The sequence below is a fragment of the Carcharodon carcharias genome, chromosome 18 (genome assembly GCF_017639515.1).
Source record: "Carcharodon carcharias isolate sCarCar2 chromosome 18, sCarCar2.pri, whole genome shotgun sequence".
In the NCBI taxonomy this organism is placed as follows: Eukaryota; Metazoa; Chordata; class Chondrichthyes; order Lamniformes; family Lamnidae; genus Carcharodon; species Carcharodon carcharias.
This window is the reverse complement of record NC_054484.1, coordinates 76,145,084-76,166,362: the sequence shown is the minus strand read 5'-3', so window position 1 is coordinate 76,166,362 and position 21,279 is coordinate 76,145,084. Positions and strand designations below refer to the sequence as shown.

General features: G+C 41.6%; 1 protein-coding gene across 1 annotated transcript in view; it reads right to left on the bottom strand.

The window, feature by feature from the left end:
• Window positions 1-3,198: 3,198 nt before the first annotated feature.
• The window catches only part of LOC121290890 (immunoglobulin superfamily member 3-like), a 50,906-nt gene continuing 32,825 nt past the window's right edge, over window positions 3,199-21,279 (bottom strand). The window contains exons 6-9 of the mRNA XM_041211918.1: window positions 19,417-19,818; window positions 17,674-18,090; window positions 13,742-14,158; window positions 3,199-4,298 (exon numbers count right to left, since the gene is read on the bottom strand). Coding sequence (XP_041067852.1) covers window positions 4,099-4,298; window positions 13,742-14,158; window positions 17,674-18,090; window positions 19,417-19,818 — 1,436 coding nt within the window. The 3' untranslated portion in view covers window positions 3,199-4,098. The remainder of the gene's footprint in view (window positions 4,299-13,741; window positions 14,159-17,673; window positions 18,091-19,416; window positions 19,819-21,279) is intronic.

Sequence of the window (21,279 nt, the reverse complement as noted above, 5' to 3'; positions counted from 1 at the left end):
ATCTGAAAACCTTAAGCTAATGCCTTTAAATCATGCTCAGGTGGTGTAAGCCTTGTGCAGTTGAACAGATGTTCACGTGTGTGTGTTTAAGGGAGCATGTTAACAGGACCTGAGGCTCAAAATGGCAGGTCAGGCACAAAATTAGCAATAGACTCTGACTGACATCACAATCTGCCCACTCCACATGCCTTTGGTGCAGGCACAAGATGGCAGCACTATCACCTTTCCTAATTGGCAATTGGTGCTTGTCATGTCAGAAGCTGCTGCAAGCAGACACCCCCACCCAGGCTCCTATAGCACTGAAACCAGGAAGGCTTCAGGGCTGTAACTGGCAGTCTAAGTTGTGTTGAACGGATTTGACAATAGGTGCTGGCATTGCAGCATTTCAGCCTGGATTATAGAACTCAGGTACTCTATCATAGTCATTCTGTAAACCCAGCACATTCTATCATAATATAATTAGGCACATTTCATGTAAGAGTGACTGATCCGAGAGTCTCTATCGGAATGATGTTCCATTGAGAATGTTCCCTTAATGTGCCCTTCTCACTTGCCTTCCTGCAGTTTATGTAATGCCATACTCTCTAAAATCAGAGACAGAAATCAAATACCCTCTCATTTTTACTTTATTTTTGTAAGATACAACTTTCAGTATTTTAATTAGAAAACACAAAGAACGTTTGTAAATTTTAAATTAATAGCCGTACAAAATGGAAAGCTTTCCATTAAAAGTTAACTTGCCAGAGTAAGGTGGTTTATCTATATCTATGTATAATATAGATAAAATAATCTAATTTTACATAGTCACATGAAGCCAGACAAAAATAGCAATATCAGGAGATTATTTAATAGCATGTAATCCCGCTGTGGCAGTAATTATTTTGTTCTCCCTGTTCCTTCTGACAACATTGACTTTTGTAGGCTTATGAGGATCAATTTTAAATACTGGCAAAAGGCCTCAGCCAATTAGAGGCACAGGTCTCATTTGTGTTCAGTTGATGAGTTGCAGGTACTAAATGGATAATGCCCTGTTAAAACTCGCCAGTTCTGAGAGGCAGGAAATTGATCAGCTCCTGCATTGTCAGTCAGAGGCTGGTGGAGGGGTGGGGGAAGAGACCTTGAATGGGCTGGCAGCAGCCCAGATTTTTTTTTGTGTGAACCCAGGAAATCTCACAAAAATGGAGATTAAACACTTCCTGGTTAGTTTGGTGAGCAACTTTCAGTAAGCCCCATCAAGACCATTGGTAGGCCACCTACAAAAAGGAGCATGTGTTGTTCATGGGCCTCACATTTGCACCTCAAATTTTTCAAATCAGGGTCTTTCTTGCTTGTGGAGGCACAGTAGTGGGACTGCTACTGCTCCATTCCCATCGGGTAGGTCAAGTTAAAATCTGGCCCCACTGCGACCATCCAATACCTGATTTAGCTATTTTTATAGCTATTGGGGGAGGCAGTGACATAGTGGTAATGTCACTGGACTAGTGCCCATTCAGGGGCCCAGGTTAATACTCTGGGGATGTGGGTTCAAGTCCCACAGGAATTTGGACCTAATTAATAAATTCGGGTATATAAAGCTAGTCTCAGTAATGGTGACCATGAAACTGTCATTGATTGTCATAAAAGCCCATCTGGTTCACCAATGCCCTTTAGGGAAGGAAATCTGCCTTCCTTACCTGTTCTGGCCACATGACTCCAGATCCACAGCAAAATGGTTGACTCTTAACTGTCCTCTGAAATGGCAAGCCACTCAGCTCAAGGGCAATTAGGGATGGGCAACAAATGCTGGCCTTGCCAGTGCCACCCACATCTCAAAAGATTTTTTAAAATCTCTATGTATGAATCTGGACAGCAAGTGTAAGAGGCCTATTTGACCACAGGCATTATACCCATGTCCAATTCTGTTCTTACCAATTGTCTACAGTGTTCTCTAGTAGGAAAAATGAGAAACTGCAGGTGGTTCCAGTGCTAGCTTGGAAAGAGGCGGACATAAAAAAAAATCGATGGTGGTAGCGATCTTCAATGTCAATACTTATACAGATTGCTGTAGGTGTCATCCAGCAGATGGTTTATCTTTGAAACTGTCTCTCTGCCAACCTGCAGCCTGAACAGACAGTGGTCCTCAGTCTGTGCCTTGTCCTCATATGATTGGCGACATGGGGGTTTGGACAGTTGAACTCTAATGCCAGCTGATCTCCTTGGCATACATTTGTTCATCTAAGAATATTTTGTGGCTAAAATAATACATTTGGAGTGCTTTAAAAACAATTCCCCATCATTAATTTTACATTGATATGGCAACTGGTGGAGGATTCTGTAACCTTGCTGCCTTGAGCTGCTGTAAATGTTTGTTTCAAAGCCCTTTTCCTATTCCCTTCTTTAGCTTGTTTCACGGTATTCTTGGAACTGGTTCAACTTTAGTTAAATTTCTGGTGATTCGGTACACAATATTTGACTCTACACAAATTTTCCCTACTTGTAAAAATGCCCAAAAAAGTAAAAACACTAAAATGCTATTGAAAACAATGACAATAAAAAAAAACTTCTTCAAAGGACCTTGGATATATCCAATCAAAATCTTAATATAAAAATCAAAGTTATCAAAGTTGTCTGAATAGCCCATCCTTTTCACCACATAGACCTAAACTAAGATTTATAAAAAATGCCTACTTCCTCATGCATGGCTAGATAAATGCTATCATAGCACATAACCATTCTGACTCTAGCTGCACAAATGTACACACTGCCACACATAATACTGTCTCAGTAAAGTCTATCTCTGATCCCAGAAATTTTGCCACACATCTGGACTACAATTCCCATGAATTACTGAGCTGCCTGGCCCTACCACAACATGTGTAAGGCCTTTAGCACAATGCATATAGAAAATAATCCTGTCTCCAGTCATGTCCTGATCCGATCTTTCAGGAACAAAAAATTAAACTTATCTTTCTTCTATCTGTCAAAACAATCATCTTTCTGTCTGAGATCACAGGATACGTACAAACCATGAAAGCTTTTTCACCCATTTCCAATAACCCAGCTGGAACCCCACAGCCATCCCTTGCCCCAACAATTAACTAGCTTTGCTCTATTCAAGATTTCATTCCAAACGCTGCACATTCTTTGCAAGAGTTTCCTGTGTTCAATTCCAAATTTATCATTCACCCCAGTTTGAATTCATTTCTCTTCTCCCCAGTGTCCGGGCTTGTTGTTAAGCTTTAATCTAACATGGTGCTCTCATTGTGTCTTTATAATACATTTTACTATCTTATATACTTCAGTGGGGTCCCTTTCAGCCACCTCCTTCAAGGCTGAATGACAAAAGTTAATCCAGCCTCACGCTATGGCTCAGCTTTGTGGCTCTTCTCTGTACCATCTCAAGGGTTTGAACGATTGTATCCCAGTGACAAAACTGACCACTGTACAAACGGTGTGGTCTGACCATACACCTTGTAGATACTGAATAACATCCACCAACTTTTTCTCTGCTGATTTAGCAATTAAGTTAAGCATGTTTGACAAGCCCAACCCTGGGCAAAAATTCAATTATAAAACATTGCTCTCCAAGTGTTAGATTTCTGTTAGATTTTTAGAATCTAAAACTCTTTGATTATTTTGTTATTTTTGACTCCCTGGTGCTCTGGATTTGGAGCAATGGCTGCAAGGATTTCAATAATGTGGAAAGTATTGAAAGATTGAAAAGCATTGTACATTTTAGGTTTGAATTGAGGAACTGAAAAGTACAAGAAGGAAGTTCACAAATATTAAGCATTGGCAATAAAGAAGCAAAACAATTGGGCTGTTTGAACCAGGAGAGAAACTGAGCTTTTCAGCATATTGTGATAAGACTGAATAACGTATTTACAAATTTCTTGTTAGGCAAGGTTTACCAATGTTAATTTTTTAAAAAATTATAATGTGCAAGATGAATGGATGCCCTCAAATTGCATTTATGTTTTAACTTTTTGTCTGGCTGGGATACAGCGTAAATATTTTCTTAACCACAAGTGATATTTTGCTGCTATTTATGACAGTTCCTATAGCAACAATAGAGTTACAAAAATAAGGAAGTACAAAATTCTATATTACATTGTCTTCTTATTCACCCTTAGTATCATCAATGAATGTTTCTATTGGTGTCCAAAGACTCTTCTCATTATTAGGTTTCTGCGGTTTCTTTGGCCTCAGGTAAAGATAAAGTACAATAGTGATCAGAGCTATGAAGACTATAAATGGGTAGGCAAATATGAAGTAGAAGAGAGATGGTGAGGCACAGGCCTTTGAGTGAAGAGTGGCAACTAGAAAAAAAAAGGCAAAATAAGTTAGAAATAATATTCTTTGATATATTAGAAATATAATCACAGACCATACAATCTGGAACGAAGGTTGGAACTTTTTTCTGACAGGTTAACTGAGCTGCAATTCCAGGATTTTCAACTGTACAGCAAAATTGAACAGAATATGACTTGAGTTATATCAAGGCCACATGTTGTTCAGTGGGGAAGTGTAAAATACCGAATTTATTATAAAGATGAAGGAGGCTTTCCAGTTTTAAAATACTAAAGTTACAACCACACATCATGATCTTCCTTGTCCTGGAGGGGAAGCTTTCTATTTTCAATTCTAAAAAGGATTTTGATTATACAGAAAAATTATTATTCTAGTTTACCATTAAACATTCAGCTTACACACTTTGACTCAAGTCAAACAACACATTTCTGGATTTGCACTCTCTTCAGCAACTACATTAACAAGTTGAGAGAGACCTAGGAGTCTTAATAGACTCAACATTCATCAACAATTTATTTTAATAGACTCAGCAATGCAGAACAGCAATCAATAAGTAAACAGTACGTGCAGTCACAAACACATAAACCCCACTTTTAGTACTATGCCTGATTTTAATAAGGGAGACATTTATGCGATTATGGGTAGGTCAAGAGCCACAAAACTGATTGCTGTTCCTGGGGCTCAGAGTGGAGAAAAGATAAGAGAAACATGGGCTTTTCTGTCCCGATAAGACACACAGAAAATCGAAGGATAGGAAAAGTCCAGCTTGCTTATCCGGTCTGTCCCTTACTGCCCATCCAAGCATCATAAAAGTTTTCTCACCAAGATATCGTCATTGCTTTTCTCCCTCAGCCTCTGCACCAAAAAACTTCTCATCTTTTATGATTTCAATCTTCAGCTCAAGTCATCATGTTCTCTATCCTCTGAGTTTGCTGCCCAGGAGGGGCATATAAACTCTCTAACCCATTGTCATGGCCAATTAGAGGCCTTCCAGCTTGAGGAGCAACAGGCTGCAATAGAAGGTAAGTTAGAGAGAGGGCAATCAAGATGGATTCACCCACTCTCCAACTTTACTCAATAATTAAAAAATAGATTCAGCAGCCAGACCACCACTGTGGGGATCAGAGTGGTGGAAGAGGAGCCCCTCCATAGGGGGGTGAACAGCTGGTCCTGCACCAGACAGGCAGGGCAGGTATCTAGGCCTGCATGGAATGCTGGCTCTTTCAGCCTGCCATCCCTTCCAGGCATCTACTCTGACCCCTGTCGGTGCAGGAGCTTGGAGGCTGGGTAGATCCATCGGCCCCCGATCCCACCTCTGCAAAAATGGCCTGTAGGTGGATAGAGCCTGCAGAGCTTATCTTTGGCCCTGTCCACCTCTGACCCCAGCAGGGGTTGAAAATCCACCCTAAAGTCTTTCCACCCAACGACTCACATATGACGTCTTCTTATCTGATGTGCACACGGCACATCTTTCACCCTTGCAGGAAATCTCTGTTGGCAGGTCAGGCCAGTAAGAGTTTTCAATATCCAATTACATGTTGCATGTCCTTGTACCTTTCTTTAATGACCAATTGCCTAGCTCTGGCAGGCTCAGTCATCATTTCATCCTTGTCTTATGATTGTAGGCATCAAAAGTTAATAGTAGAAGGGAGAGGCTCAAAATTGGAGAATCTGACCCTCTGAAATTTTGAGACATTGTACAACAATGGCCAACTACTCCAACCCACTTCCAGGGGAGAGACATGAAGATGGTAAACTTGAATATGCAAACTGGTATATATTTACCCTTCAAAGTATCTTATTTTATTTACATACTATGCCAACAGGGAATTTGCCTTGCATCACCATATCAAGTCAGGACTGTCTAAAATGTGCAGATTCTAATCTGTTTTTTCCTCATTGTGTTTCTGTAAGGCTCTGAGGAGCAGTTGTTTACAGGGCCCAAAGGGACCATCCTCTTTGCATCACTGTCTCCACCTGTACAGAGCATCAACACAGAGATATTCATTCTGGAGGATACAGTGGAGTTGGAGATAGATCTGCGAAAACCAGATAAAGAACATAGCATGAGTGAAGAGCACCATGTACAGGAAATAACAAGGAAGAATCCTGTGGACCAGCTCCAGATGATTTGCTATGTGACTGCTGCTATCTAACACCTGAATGTAAAGGGGAAGGATTTGTTCATGTAGCATCATGTGAAGCAGTGCTACATAGACTTATGGTGATTCCTGGAGACAGTTGCTGTGTGTCACTATCTTTATGGTTAGTGTGGATTTCCTCATTCATGCCATTGCTGATCGCTGTATGGATCATGCAGGTAGTAGTTCATGGTGCTGTCAGCTACCAGGGAATCAATGTAGTCTGTGTAGCACTGCCTCAAGCAACATCACACAAAAATATTTCCTCCAGTAGGTTTCTTTACGACCAACTTATTGGTCTCAATTTTTATACCCCCGATGGGTAGAAAAGGGTGTTGGGGAGTGGGGAGTTAAATCCCAAGCAAACAACTTACTACTTTTAAAATTTTTCAATAACGTCAATGAGACAGCTGCAAAAGGCAGTCAGGGTCTAATTAACAATCAAAAGTCATACGAAGCCTAATAATATCCTCAGTGCCACAATTCAAATTTAATAGTAAGTAGAGGGGAAGCCGTGCAGAGGGATTCCCAGGTTCCCAGCAGCAGATCCTAAGCTGGATGTGTCAAATTACTAAAGTAATTGCTAGAGGTCTGATCCTGTTAGCATTCCTTGTGGGCAAAAAGTCGTCTTCGGCTCACCTAGCACTGATTGTAGCTCAGGGCCTTCAGCATTTGTTGATCCACAGGTCGCCCAGCTGTGGCCTCTTCCCCGTTGTTTGTGAATCCCACCCACTGGCCAGGCCGTAAATTTGGTGGAGTAGGCAGAAGATTATATAAGTGAGGGCTTGTCATTGGGATCAACAGGACCTCCATGTCCTTGCTGGGTCTCCCCCAATCCACAGCACACCTGTCCCACCAAATCCTCTCTATGACTCAGTTAATATTGGGGACATTGTGCTGGATTTAGTCTCAAAGCAGTGCTCCAGCCGATGGGCCCAAAAGTAGGTAGTGACCTTGCTTCTGTGGCCTATGGAACCCAGGGTTGCAGCTTGTTAGCCGCTGTCTTCCTATCCTGGGAGCAGTGGCCACTTCTGGGACTATGCATGGAAGAAGAGGAAGTCACGGAAAGATGTCACTCTCCCAACCAGGTAAGTGGAGTCTGGGGATGCAAGGACCAGTCAGTCAGGCCCTGGTGAGTGGGTGAAGTGGGTAGGGATAGTTTGGTGAGGGTAAGGAACACCAATTCCTTAGGGATAGCCATTGTTGCAGGGGTCTCCTCCATGAGGCAAAGAGTGTCCAAATAGGGGGCTCTCTACCAGCCACTGCGAGGCTGTCAGGGTTCACCAGGTGTGGGTTCCCTATAAGAGCCTATCCGCCTCTGATAAAATGCCAGTGGCGGCAGGGAGAGGCCTTTAAGTGGTTACTTAAGTGACCCAACTACCCCTTGTGTGAGAAGGCCAACTCTTTTTTTTGTTCGTTCATGGAATGTGGGCATCACTGGCTAGGCCAACGTTTATTGCCCATTTCCAAATTGCCCTTGAGAAGATGGTGGTAAGCTGCCTTTTTGAACCGCTGCAGTTCATGTGGTGTAGGTACACCTACAGTGCTGTTAGGGAGGGAGTTCCAGGATTTTGACGCAGCAACAGTGAAGCAACAGCAGGAAGGTGAGTGATTTAGAGGGGAACTTCCAGTTGGTGGTGTTCCCATGTGCCTGCTAGTCCTTGTCCTTCTAGATGGTAGTCATTGTGGGTTTGGAAGCTCTCAAGGAGGCTTCGTGAGTTTCTGCAGTGCATCTCGTAGATGTTACACTCTGTTGCCAGCGTGCGTTGGTGGTGGAGGGAGTGAATGCTTGTGGACGGGGTGCCAATCAAGCAGGCTCCTTTGTCCTAGATGGTGTCAAACTTCTTGAATGTTGTTGGAGCTGCACTCATCCAGGCAAGTGGAGATTCTTCCATCACACTCCTGATTTGAGCCTTGTAGATGGTAGACAGGCTTTGGGGAGTCAAGAGGTGAATTATTCATCGCACGATTCCTAGCCTCTGTCCTGCTTTTGTAGCCACAATATTTATATGGCTAGTCCAGTTAAGTTTCTGGTCAGGATGTTGATAATGGGGTATTCAGCAATGGTAATGCCATTGAATATCCAGGGGAGATGGTTAGATTCTCTCTTGTTGGAAACAGTCATTGCCTGGCACTTGTGTGGCATGAATGTTACTTGCCACCTCTTAGCCCAAATCTGGATATTCTCCAGGTCTTGCTGCATTTGGACATGGACTGCTTCAGTATCTGAGGAATGATGCTGAACATTTTGCAATCATCAGCAATCTTCACTTCTGACCTTATGATGGAAGGAAGGTCATTGATGAAGCAGCTGAAGATGGTTGGGCCGAAGACACTACCCTGAGGAATTCCTACAGTGATGTCCTGGAACTGAGATTATTGGCCTCCAACAACCACAACCATCTTCCTTTGTGCTAGGTATGACTCCAACCAGCAGAGAGTTTTCCCCCTGATTCCCATTGACTCCAGTTTTGCTAGGGCTCCTTGATGCCACACTCGGTCAAATGTTGCCTTGATGTCAAGGGCAGTCACTCTCACCTCACAAGTTCCGCTCTTTTATCCATATTGGAACCAAGTTTGTAATGAAATCAGGAGCTTGTGGCCCTTGCAGAACCTAAACTGAGTGTCAGTGAACAGGTTACTTCTAAGCAAGTGCCGCATGATAACACTGTTGATCACCCCTTCCATCACTTTACTGATGATTGAGATCTGCCACCTTCCTCACTGCTGGCAAGATGGCGTGACATTGGGAAGATGATGGGAATGCCACCACCCGCCCCCCCATTCCCCAACTTCTTGTGCCATTTTAAGGGCCCTCACCTCCCATGCTGTCCCGGAGGGCTTGTAAAATCCAACCCACTGGGGGTGCATTTTCAAGGGGTGTATTGCTCACCTGCACCTTCCACCAACCCAGGCTGACTGACTTTAAAAAAGGCTGCCCTGCAACGATAATATGATTAACAAGCTGAGAGTGGGACTCACGCTCATGAGGGAAAATCAATCTGATTGGCCAGCAGCTCAGTAGTCCCAATCATGACAGAGCTCAGTGGTGGACAGAACATAGATGTCGGACTTACAGGTAAGTCCAATGTTTGACTGAGAGGGATCAGAGGCCATAGGGAGGCGAGTCAGTGGGGAGTGGATGGTGGGGAGTGGGGTTCAAGTTCTGGAGGCTCAGGGAGGCACAATAGGGTGGAGCCATCTTGGCGGGTGCCCCTGATGGGCAGAGGGTACTCCCCCCCAAAGGAAGTAACTCCTTCCTGACTTTTAACCCGAGTTTGTAAAAGAGCAGGCTGGTCTCTTTTGTTTCACCTTGCCCCACCCACCATATCATGGCGTTGGAGGTGAAATAAGGCCCTTAACTACCCATTCATTTGCCAGTTAAGAGCCTTAGTAGGCCTAAGGGCAGGTGGGCTGGCTGATGCCTTACCTGCCCAACGTATTATGGGGGACAGCTCAGGGGTGGGTGGGAAGGTGAAGGGCTAGCCACCTGTGTGCCCCCTGCCTGAAAATACACCAGCAGGGAGCTGTAAAATTCTCCCCATCATCTTTTGCAACTGTGGAAAGAACACAAAATAGGATCGCTGATTTTCAGCTGTGCAGTAATTTTGACCAGTATTCTGGAATAAATGCTACCTCCAGGCAGAGCTCCCTTTATCAAAGGTCCTAAATGTTGCTGTGGACACCTTCAGCAGTACTATAACTATGGTTCAGAGCTCCATTTGTATGACCTTCAGGGATTCTCCATGCTCATGGATCATCAGAGCAAAATTTTGATGGAGCTGGCACAACCTCACATCAGCTGTGTGACCTGATCTCAAATAAATGGCCCAATATGCAGACAGAGGCCAATGCAGGAGTGAGGAGATAAAAGAGAAAGCGTTTCTCAGGATGACTCATCATCTGTTGCTATTCAGTTGCATCAAAGTACACCCGAGCCCAGGATATCACAGTAACATGTTACATTTGCACTTGCATACGCCATGATCTTTAGGCATGCACATTCCTTTAACTGGGATCTGGTGGTAGAATTTCTCTTGTCCCATTGGTCTTCCTCCTTGCTAAGATCAAAGCTTCAAGGGCAATTTGTTAAATGAGTTCAAGACATAAAACCAAAATAACCTCAACTGCACCAGGAGGCTAATTTCAACTTCATTGTTCTAACCATAATGCAAAATCCAGACAAGAAATGATAAAACTCCATCTTCCTGATTTAATATAAAGACAGGTAATAAAGCACCACCTCCATTCATTTTAGCTGAAATGCACAACGGATGTATTCTTCAAATACTGCTACCCTAAAATCTATAACTCTTTATGATTTCAATGATCCCATTGAGTCTTATTGAATTATGTTTTTACTAGAATAGGGACAGAGACGATTAAAGCAGAATGTGACTGCTGTAGTAATGATACATAGCATGTAATAAACAGCTCTTTGAATCATTTTGTGCCCTCCAGATGATATTATGGCAGAACTACTTAAATCATGAGACAAAAGCCAATTAGAACAACAGACTAAGCTTTGGTTCATGTTTTTGGAGCCCTGGGGCAATCTCTATGTTGCCTGTATTCCAATAACACTATGCAATGAATTATATGCCACTAATATGGCTATGCACAAATCGACCACAACCAGCTCTTGATGCAAAATAAGTTAAAATTCACTTACTATTTTTATCCATTTTAAAGTTTCTGAATTTGGGAAAATAAATTATTTTAGGAAGGCTGCTTTCCCCCTCCCCCATACAGGGTATGCCTTTAGGATTAATAACAGGTTATTTAACCAGCACTTTAATTATTGTTAGAGTCCATTAAAGATAGGGCAACGACAGTCAGAGAAAAAGGCTATGGCTTTAACAGAACTGGGTAAGGTTGAAGATAATAACAATGAAGAAAGAATTTTTATTATTATTGCACTTCACATGACTTCAGAACATCCCAAAGTGTTTCACAAAAATTAAACACCTTTGATGTTAGACATTATTGTTATTTAGGGAAAGGACTTTTTTTAACCTCTCAAGGGCAATTAGGGGTGGAGAATAAATGCTGGCCTTGCCAGTGATCCTGATATCCCATTTCCATGAACAAATTAGAAAACACCACCTCTGACAGGACCCAAGATCATTCTTGCACCAGCTTGTATGAAATTCCATCTTTTAGTTTTGTGTGAATGTTAGCTAGGCACAGTGCTACACTAAGGCTCGAACTTTAGTCCACCTTTCATTATTGATCTCACTATCGCCACTGGTCTCAAATGGAACTCCCGTATCTCAGCTATTGCTAAGATTGACTCTGAAAAGCTCAGTTTCCCGCTTTCACTTACAATCTTTCTTTCTCTTCAATGACTCAGTTCCCCTACAAGGATCAAAGGATACCTCAAATTTGAATCTGAAATGACTCCAAGAGCAACTCTGTCACACACACTAGAACATAGGAAAGTGCTTTTTTGTCCGATAGGTGGTGGATCCACATCTCACCTCTTGCTTCCAACCTCGCTTTCTCTCTATAATCAGCTGGTTTAATTACAAGTATCTATGGTAAAGCAAACATCTTGCACATCCTTCAAATTCTGTTCTGGAAATACTATTAGCTGCTGGTGTCAATATTGGCTGCTCTGCCAGTACATTTCTTTGTCCTTTTCCAGTTAAAGGGGGCGAGTGCAGGAAAATGGAAAACTCATACATTGTTGCAAATCTTCTGACTCCACCACCATGTCACAGTACTTCACTTGATCCCACTGCATATTGACAAAACCCAGGCAACCTGCAGCTTTCAGAACATGCAGCCAACTGACCTGACCTTCATTGTGAACTTGGTAAACTGAAGTTCTTTGGGCAATTGTAATGTTAACCGCCTACCGGAAACCAGGCGGATCGGCAGAAAAATGCCGGCCAGGCTACTTATCTATCAGAAAGCTGCAAAGAGCTGAGGCAGGTAGCTGCCTCAGGTGAAGTGAAGACAAGTGAAAGTGGTGAAACCTAGATTTTAAACTGAGGTGGATTTTGGCCGGGTGGGTAGAAGTGTGGCTTGAAAACTCACCTGTTGGCCCAGGAATGAGTCGCTTTTAACTGCCAAGCCCCATTTAAATCTCACTGGCCAACTTCTGGATTGGCAAGAAGTTGGTGGGAAGCAGGAGAAAATCAAAGGCCACATAGCTGGCAGATTTGGCTTTGGGAATTATCTAGTGGGGGAATCCCACAGTTGGGAAGTGGGGCGATGCTGCCAAAGGCAAGTGAAGACATTGAGGAGATGTGCCAGGATCAGGAGAGTCCCAAACATCTAAGGTTTTTTTCCCCCAGTTCTGGGCCCCATACTTGAGGAAGGATGTGATGACATTGGAGAGAGTACAGGGGAGATTCACAAGAATGATCCCAGAGATGAAGAACTGTAACTATGAGGAGAGGTTTGAGAAGTTGGGACTCTTTTCCTTGGAGAGAGGAAGGCAGAGAGGACATTTGATAGAGGTATTCAAGATCCTGAGGGATATGAACAGGGTAAGTGGTGGGAAACTGTTCCCACTCAAGAGAACATCAAGAAATAGAGGGCACAGATTCAATGTAATTAGCAAAAGGAGTAAATGTGATGGGAGGAATTTTTTTTCACCCAGAGGATGATTGAAGTCTGGAACAAGCTTCCTGAGAGGGTGGTGAAAGTACATTTTATCAAGGTATTCAAAAGGAATTGGATTGCTATCTGAAAAGAAATAATGTGCAAGGTTACAGTGATAAGACAGGGGAGTGGGACTAGGTGGAATGCTCTTGCAGAGAACCAGTATAGACTCGATGGGCCAAATGGCCCTCTGTGCTGTAATGATACTGTGATACAAGACAGGGCAGCTTTTATTCCTATTAATTTGTGTTAAATTCAAACCCATTTCCCTGAAATGAAAGACAGCATACTAACTCAGTTCTTCAATATTATATATTCCTGTTTCTCTCACAAATTTAAATTCTCTGTGAACTATCTGGGCATTACTTCTGCAGTGTTCTCATCAAGTATCAGCTCGGAAACCTTAGCTTCCTTTCTGGATATTAGCTGTCAACTTGGATCAGAGAGATAAGAAGGTAATATTCTAACACACTGTTCCCTAATCAACTCATCTCTTTGTTGGTTGACTTTGAACTTTGTCAACGAAAGGACAGAAAAGGTCAATGTTCTAATATACACATAACCAAGAATCATATTCTAGACGCTGATGTAATTTTCATCATTTCTATACAGTCTGGTTCTGAAACATGTCCTAGGAGAGAGGAAACAATGTTCTAATCAAGCAAGTTGGATTCTGGTGAAATGGTTTCAGATGTTACCTGGTGACTGGACTTGAAGAATTGTTGATCCAGAGCGAGCATGTCCTTGTATAACCCATTCATTCTGGGGGCTCGAGACCCATTCCTCTACATTGCAAAAGTAAACACCACTGTCACTTACTGCTGCCCTCTGTATTATCAACTTGTAGGTGTTACTGGAGGCCTTCACACTTTGGAATTTCATCTTTCTCTGTGGATCTGTAAGCAAATCTCCATAATACTGTAGGACATTATTTTGATCGGTTTTGAGAAGCGCTCTCTCCTTAGCATTTGGACTCTCTTTATTTTGGAAGGACCATGTAACTGAAAATTGTGATTGTGTCTGTGTCTGGTTGATAATATGGCATTCAAGTTCAACAACAGCATCCTCACTGCTTGATATAGTTAAGTTATTGTTCCCGAGTTGTAGGTTTACATCTGCAGAAGCAACATAAGACAAAAGAAAGATAATGAGGCCTTGTTTGGAAGTGAGAAAAATTACACTGCATGATGTTGAACTCAGAGAGAGTATGCACATTACAAGAAGTTAGAATATTATTTTCTTCAGGGGTTAACGATAAGTTTAGCTTTGAAGATCTGTTGATTTAGCTATCACTGCACAGGTTTCACTTTACCATTGCTTCCAAAGAAAAAGGGGACAGCCACCTGCCCACTACAACCAGTGGAGCATAGAACTCCCTGCAACTGACCAATGATTTTATAAAACATGCCAGGAAAATGGATGGTTTCTCATTTATACTGAACCCATACTTAGGTTAAAAACCCTCCCCAACCCACACTAGACTAACCAGCTCACTAACATTTAAAGATAATAGACACAATATTGAGTCTAGAATTCTGGAGTTTGAATCTTACTTGAGCAGCTAGTTTCTGTTGAATATGGGCACACGAAATAGCAGTACTACTTGTGTGGGGGATAAACACCAACACAGACTGGGCAGGAATTGATTGATGATAAAGAGTTGAATAGCTTGCTGCAGGAGGTGTTTCAAAAGAAGGTAGGCGTGTTTGGGGCTGAGAGCTATCTTCCTGTAAACCGCTACTTTAAAGGCGATCCCTCATATCTGGCTGAAACTGAGAAAAATTGTTTGAATCAGTTTGACAGCCTCGTGACCGCTGCCACTAAGCAAGGCAAGAGCAGCAATGTCATAACAGTACCATCACCTGTTAAGTTTCCCTTCAAGTCACGCACATCTTGACTTGGACACATACCACATCCCTTCACAATATCATGAGAGGAGCACCATCATTGCATGGTTTGTAATAGCCCAAAAGGACCCACTGCAATCTTCTCAAAGCAACTTGGGTTGGACAATGAACACAGTTTGCTGTTTCATGGGTCCAAATTTAAATAAATATTCTATGCTAATGAGGCTTGAGGATTTCTACCTTTGGAAATCATTTGCTGAAAAATACTGTCCACAGCAAAATAGGCAAGATATTCTTACTCATGTTCATTGGCACTGAGGTTCAGCACTGTTGGCAGAGCCTCAAAGTCAGGATTAATATTCCCACTGAGGCCTAGTCAGCGCATCCTAACCTTTAACAAAGCCTATGGAAAGTTTATACTCCATTATTGAGCCATGTATCCCACATTTGTTGTGCATTTTGAATTATTTCTCCACATTGTTATCTCTGCACTTTCAATGTTAAAACAGTCAGTCCAGGTCATTTTCAGTGTCTTTGTGCTACTTCTATTTGTTATTGTACATGTTTCTTAGTCTTTCTACCAATATGGAATATAGCTTGCATCTAGCAGCTTTAGTCTTCATTTATAAATTGCCTGGACAATTGCATAGCAAGTCTAAACCCTTCTTCAAAACTGTGCTTTCATCCCTAAAATGCTCCATATTTTAATGTCATCTGAAAATGTTACACACAATTCTTTTTTGGTATTCTGGCTACTAACGTCAATATGAAAACAACAAAGAGTCAAACATCAAACTCTGTTATAGTCCATCAGTACCATCCCCAACTGGTGCCACACTTCTGTCTGTGTTTCTTATTTTTTTATCCAATCTTTTAATCCAATTTCTTAAAGGTCCCACATTCTAGGACAGATTGGATTGTCTCTGAGATTCCCATGGATTTTCCTTTATTTAACATTCCTTCACGTGGAACTTTGTCAAAGGCTCTCTCAAAATCCAAATAAATCATATTGTAAAAGGTTTTACTGTCTATTTGTAATGTTGCCAGGGAGGCTGAGGAGGATTGCCAAACAGAAACTCTCTTCTAAAGCTATGATGACACAAGTTATTACATAAGAACTGATTTGGACATATATACCATCCCTTCATCGTAGTGTGCCAAAATATTGAAATCCCCTACAAAACACCATCATGAGTGTGCCACCACCATAAGACTGTAGCAATTCATGAATTTGACCCACTACCACCTTGTCTAGGTAACTTGGAATAGACAATACATGCAGATTCACCATTACATAAGACAAAATTGTATGGTATATATTCATCAATCTACTTTTTAGTATTGCTTTTATTATTTAAATCTGCCCCAACATAAGTCTATTTGACCTGTAGTTATTGAAGTCAGATTTGTCTCCCTTCTTAAATTATAGGCATTACATTTGCTCACTTCTAATCCTGTGGAACTTCTCTAGTACCCAGCAAATCTCTAAACATTCTCATCTGCAAGTTATTTCTCCTTTTGCAGCTACCTAATGACTGACAGGTTTTTTAGCCTTCATTCTTTTTAATTTATTAAATATCGCTGCTTCACTCATTTCAAAATATTCTGTAATGTTGATTGTACCACAGTTATCGAATGGCAAACAGTATTTTCTTGCTCGTGAGCACTTTGAGAAATAATAAAGTAATAAAACCATTTTCCTCTAACTTTCAATTATTCCACACTTTCGTCTTTTAAGGATCTAGGCTTGGATTAATAAAAAAAAGAGCATAGGGCTGGCAAGCTGAGACTGCTGTCTGCCATCCCAAAGTTGCAATGACGCTGATCCACTTTCTTGAATCAGAGGTCATTATTTATACAGCTCAGACTCACTGTATCCATGCCAGCAAGTGGGAGTCCTCCACTCTACAATAGCAGAAGTCTGAATTAAGGGAGATTGAAGGGTCCAAAGGTAAGGTTACCATTTTCCTTTTAAACCTCAAACTGGACTGATACCTTCATTTACTGAGTGGTTGGAGCTTAAAGAGAGAGATAGGTATCCATTATGGGTTCTTTCATTCCAGAGGGACCTCAAGCAGGCGCTGTACCATGATTCGGAGTACAGTATACAACCATCCCATGCTTGTCGATGCTCGAGTCAACTGTAGCAGTTTCCAGGCCCTGCTTTCTCACCATCATTTTCCACTATATAGCCTGATTTTGGATAGCATAGCAAAGGAAAATCCAAACAATAACTTCATCCTTAACCACTCTTTTTCCAATTATGCTAATGAATAAGTTCTGTTCTAATTAATTCTACTCCATTGCCCTTTTTGAACTCATGAAACCATTTAACTTGTTATTAATAATTTCTTTTATTTCTTCTAATTATCTCCCCTCGCTTCCCCCCACCCTTGTTGGTTCCATAATTTTAACTTCTTCCATCCGTATTGGAGACTGTTTAGTTTACACTTGAGGGATAATTTTCTCACCACTGGGACTCCATTTTGGAAATTCTGGTGTGAACCATTTTTAATCTTCCAGACATTTAAGTACATGGTCCAAAGTTCATACACTGCACAGGCCACTGCCTGGCAACTTCCATCATGGATGCAAATATGAAATATTGCTCCTTTAATATCACTGCCAATCTTTTTCTCCATCACGTTACCAGTCATTCCACTCATTATTTTTACTTCAGCATTTTTAGTTGCAGGAAAAGAAACAGTTTATACCATTGAATAAATAAATAGCCATTAGTTCTGGCCCTGCAATTTTGAGAGATATTTAAGAAACTTGTTTACCTGCTGTATGCACCTGCAGAACCGTTATTGCCGACGTATTCTCTCCCACTTTATACCAGATGTTGTTGGGATCCAAAAGCCACTCCTTTACATGACAATAGTAACTTCCACTGTCATTCACATCAGTTTTCTGTATAATCAGCTTGTACATATCATTAGAGGGCTTCTTAGCCTGGAATTTCATTTTCTTCTGAGAGTCAGTGAACAATTCTCCATAGTACTGGATAACATTATTGCGATCGATGTTCAGAAGATTTTCCCCTTTCACATTTGGTCCCTGTGTCTTACTGAAGAGCCATGTGACTGAGAATTGAGAATCATTTTGAGTTCGAGCTAAAATTTTACATTCAAGTTCAGTGACATCTCGGATCCTTTTCTGTATTGTTGTAACTTTCTTGGTGAGCTTCAAGAGACTTGCTACACAAGTAGAAAAGGCAGCATGTCAAAATAATTTCACAGCATTTCTTTACAACATTTAAGTTCAAGGTGACGCATCACAGGGATCAGTCAATACCTAACTATTACTTTAGTCGTATAAACTCATCCATGATTTAAAGAAACTCAATGCTACTAATGAGCATGATGTACAGTTGAGCTCATGGCATTAATGATCTCAGCTCATGATACTCCTAATGTTTTTATTGTAAATTTACACCTTAAATTTTATCCAATTCTTTATAAAGCTGTTGTACTACTGTGCATCTGTATGCTGAGAGGGTACCCTATTCTTGCTTAGTTCCCTCGTTACTCATTAATGCCCATTTTATTTTCTGAATGTACAGATGAAGACAGAGTGACTACAACACAAAAATTGCAGATTTTTCAAAACTAATATGAACTGGCCATCATTAATTCCTTTTGATTGTAATGTGTAATGTGGCAGAGTATTTACAGCACACCAATATTATTTTAAAATGCTGTTTCTCCTTAAAAACATCAAAACTGTACTTTAGCAATATGATAGCATTGGGGTAAGAGATTGAAATGTATATACTTAATGACATAATACAGCCCCTTAAATAACTTATTTGACTAAAGTACCTCATACATCCATGTAACCTAATTTTCACAAGCATCTTTTCATAGTTGGTTATATGGATTTGTGCTAATGATCAAAATAGTCTTTTTTATCGGCTTTCTCTGAAATCTATTTATAACCCATTTTCTTATTTCATTGTATTTAATTATAGTAAATTTATTTTGTTTTCCATAGATTCACATTTTGCTTTCTTCCTGTCAGTTTTTCTCCTTCCTACAAAGGTGCTGACTCCTGCTGGGATATGACTCAACAGATGCCTGTGGCTTTACAGTACCATGCTGAAGGCACCATTTTCATGTGTGATCCTAGAAAGTGAGTGTTTGCCAGCTATTTGACCATTAAGGACGCTGCAGCTGAGGATGATACTTCATTTCTCTGATGTCCACACACTTCTCCAATAGGAGCCACTGGATAACACCCACAAGCAGATACCCCCAGCAGATTTTTTCCACTTCCCCATTCCAGGATCACTGAGCCCTTTTTCTCTTAACGCACAGGGGCTGAAATTAGAAGTGGGACTTTTTAAGTCCACATGGCTTATTTCCACACCGCAGAGTGCACTTACCAACTGGAGCCATTATTTCAATTTCATTCTTTCCTTTTCAGAAGGCAGGTTAACATCTCTCATATTACACACAACAGCCCATCTTTCCACTTTAATTCATCATTGACCCTAGAAACACAAAAGTAACCTCTTACCTTACCTGGGGGTCTAACCTTCACTTGCAAGATGTTTGATGTTGCACTGGCTTTCCTGACCCATTGGTTTAAATGATTCCTTCCCCACAATTCTGCAAAACATAGAAACTTCCCAGCTTCTAGCTTGCTGGCTCGAGATACACTCAACCGGACAGTATTGGTCACAGTTTTCACTACAATCATTTTTCCTTTGAAGTTCTCTGTCTTGTCCCCCCACTTAATCGCAGTGTCATGGGTGAAAGTGACAAGCTGGTAGCTGCCATTAGAATTGGCTGGTTGAAATTTCCAGGATACAGATGCTGGCACATGGGTAAGACGTGAAGGCGTAATGACACACTGGAGTTCAAATGTACCATAGTATTGCACGGTGGGTGTCCGGGTCATTGCAATAATCCCAAAGCTACTTTCTGTAAACATTAAAGGAAAAAATTAATGAATATTACCAACACTAATGAGACTTTTCAGTGATGCCAACTCCCTTAGCAAATATTCTAGAAGCAGTACAGGTCTGAGTTTGTTAGACCAGAATGATGCTCTTTTGACCAATTCAAAGGGCAGGATTTTCCACGTGGTGTGCGGGCACGTGCCTGACAAGCTCGAGTGTGTAATAGCACACAATGACATTAGGCAAGCGCCCTGACATCATCACGCACTTGCACGATATCTCAGTCTACGGATGTGAGTCGGCAACCACCCGCCGGCAATTAAGAGGCCTATTAATGCCGTTGGTCAATTAATTAACATGTATTTTTCACTGCCCGTCCAACGTTACGGTTGGTGGGCAGGTGAATTGACCAGGCGGCCTTTGGATTTTTTAGGAAACCTCATCCACGGGCAGGATGAGATTTCTGACATTAATTCAAAGATAAAAATGCTTCCACAAAATTTTTTATTATTTTTCTGTTCATGTGAGTGAGTCTTACGTGGGGACAATTTTTTCCCCTGATTTTCAAAACCTTACATTTTGATTTTAAAATTCTTCAGCTCCCTGAGGCAACTCCCCTGTGCATGCGCAAGCTTTTGCTCTTGCACTCCTCCCACCCCCACCTCGGCAGCGCTGAGCTTCTCAGCACCTCTCTCACACTGGCTGGCCGCTAATTGGCCAGCCAGCGTGAAATTGAGGTCAGGGGGCGATCGCAGGCAGCTGCTCCAGAGCCCGCCCACCATGCCTGCCCGACAACCCGAAAATTCTGTCCAAAGGCTTTTTGAACACCAAGACCACTGTTTTCTCCCTAGACAGATTTTCCACTTGTCTGAAGACTGAAGAGGCTCTTTAGGTAATTCTAAAACTTTGCTTTGTTGAGCCAGGAAAAGCAGGAATGATCTTCCTGGTTCCACAAGGAAAACTGCAGCCTCCCCTTCCCTAGGCTCCAACATCCCTTCCGTCTACCAGATCATGCCATTGATCTATCGACGCCAGTTACCTGGGAGTCAGTGAGTGGCACTTATTTATGCCAGTGGCTGTTCTGCAACCTCTTTATGCCCATTTCAGGTCCAATAAGGCTTGGTGATCAAAATCACTGTAGCTTTCCACTGCCTCTGCCAGTTGGGAAATCAATTCACTTGAGTGGTTTCCTGTCAGAAACTCGCTCCAAGTTAAAATCAGTTTGAGCTTTCATTTCATTTTTACAGATGTTGTCTCTGATTTATTGCATGTTTCCATCATTTTCTACTTATATTTCTCATTTTCAACATTTGAGGGCTTTTATTTCATTTGTTAACTTTAAATATATTTTCGCTACAAAGTAATATGGCGGCTCAATAATCTGGGGCTCTAGCACTCCACATCGCAGGGTGGTGAGATACTCCATGATTCCCCACATGGTAGATTTCCCAACTTAGCCATACAGAGCAGAAGAGACCACCAT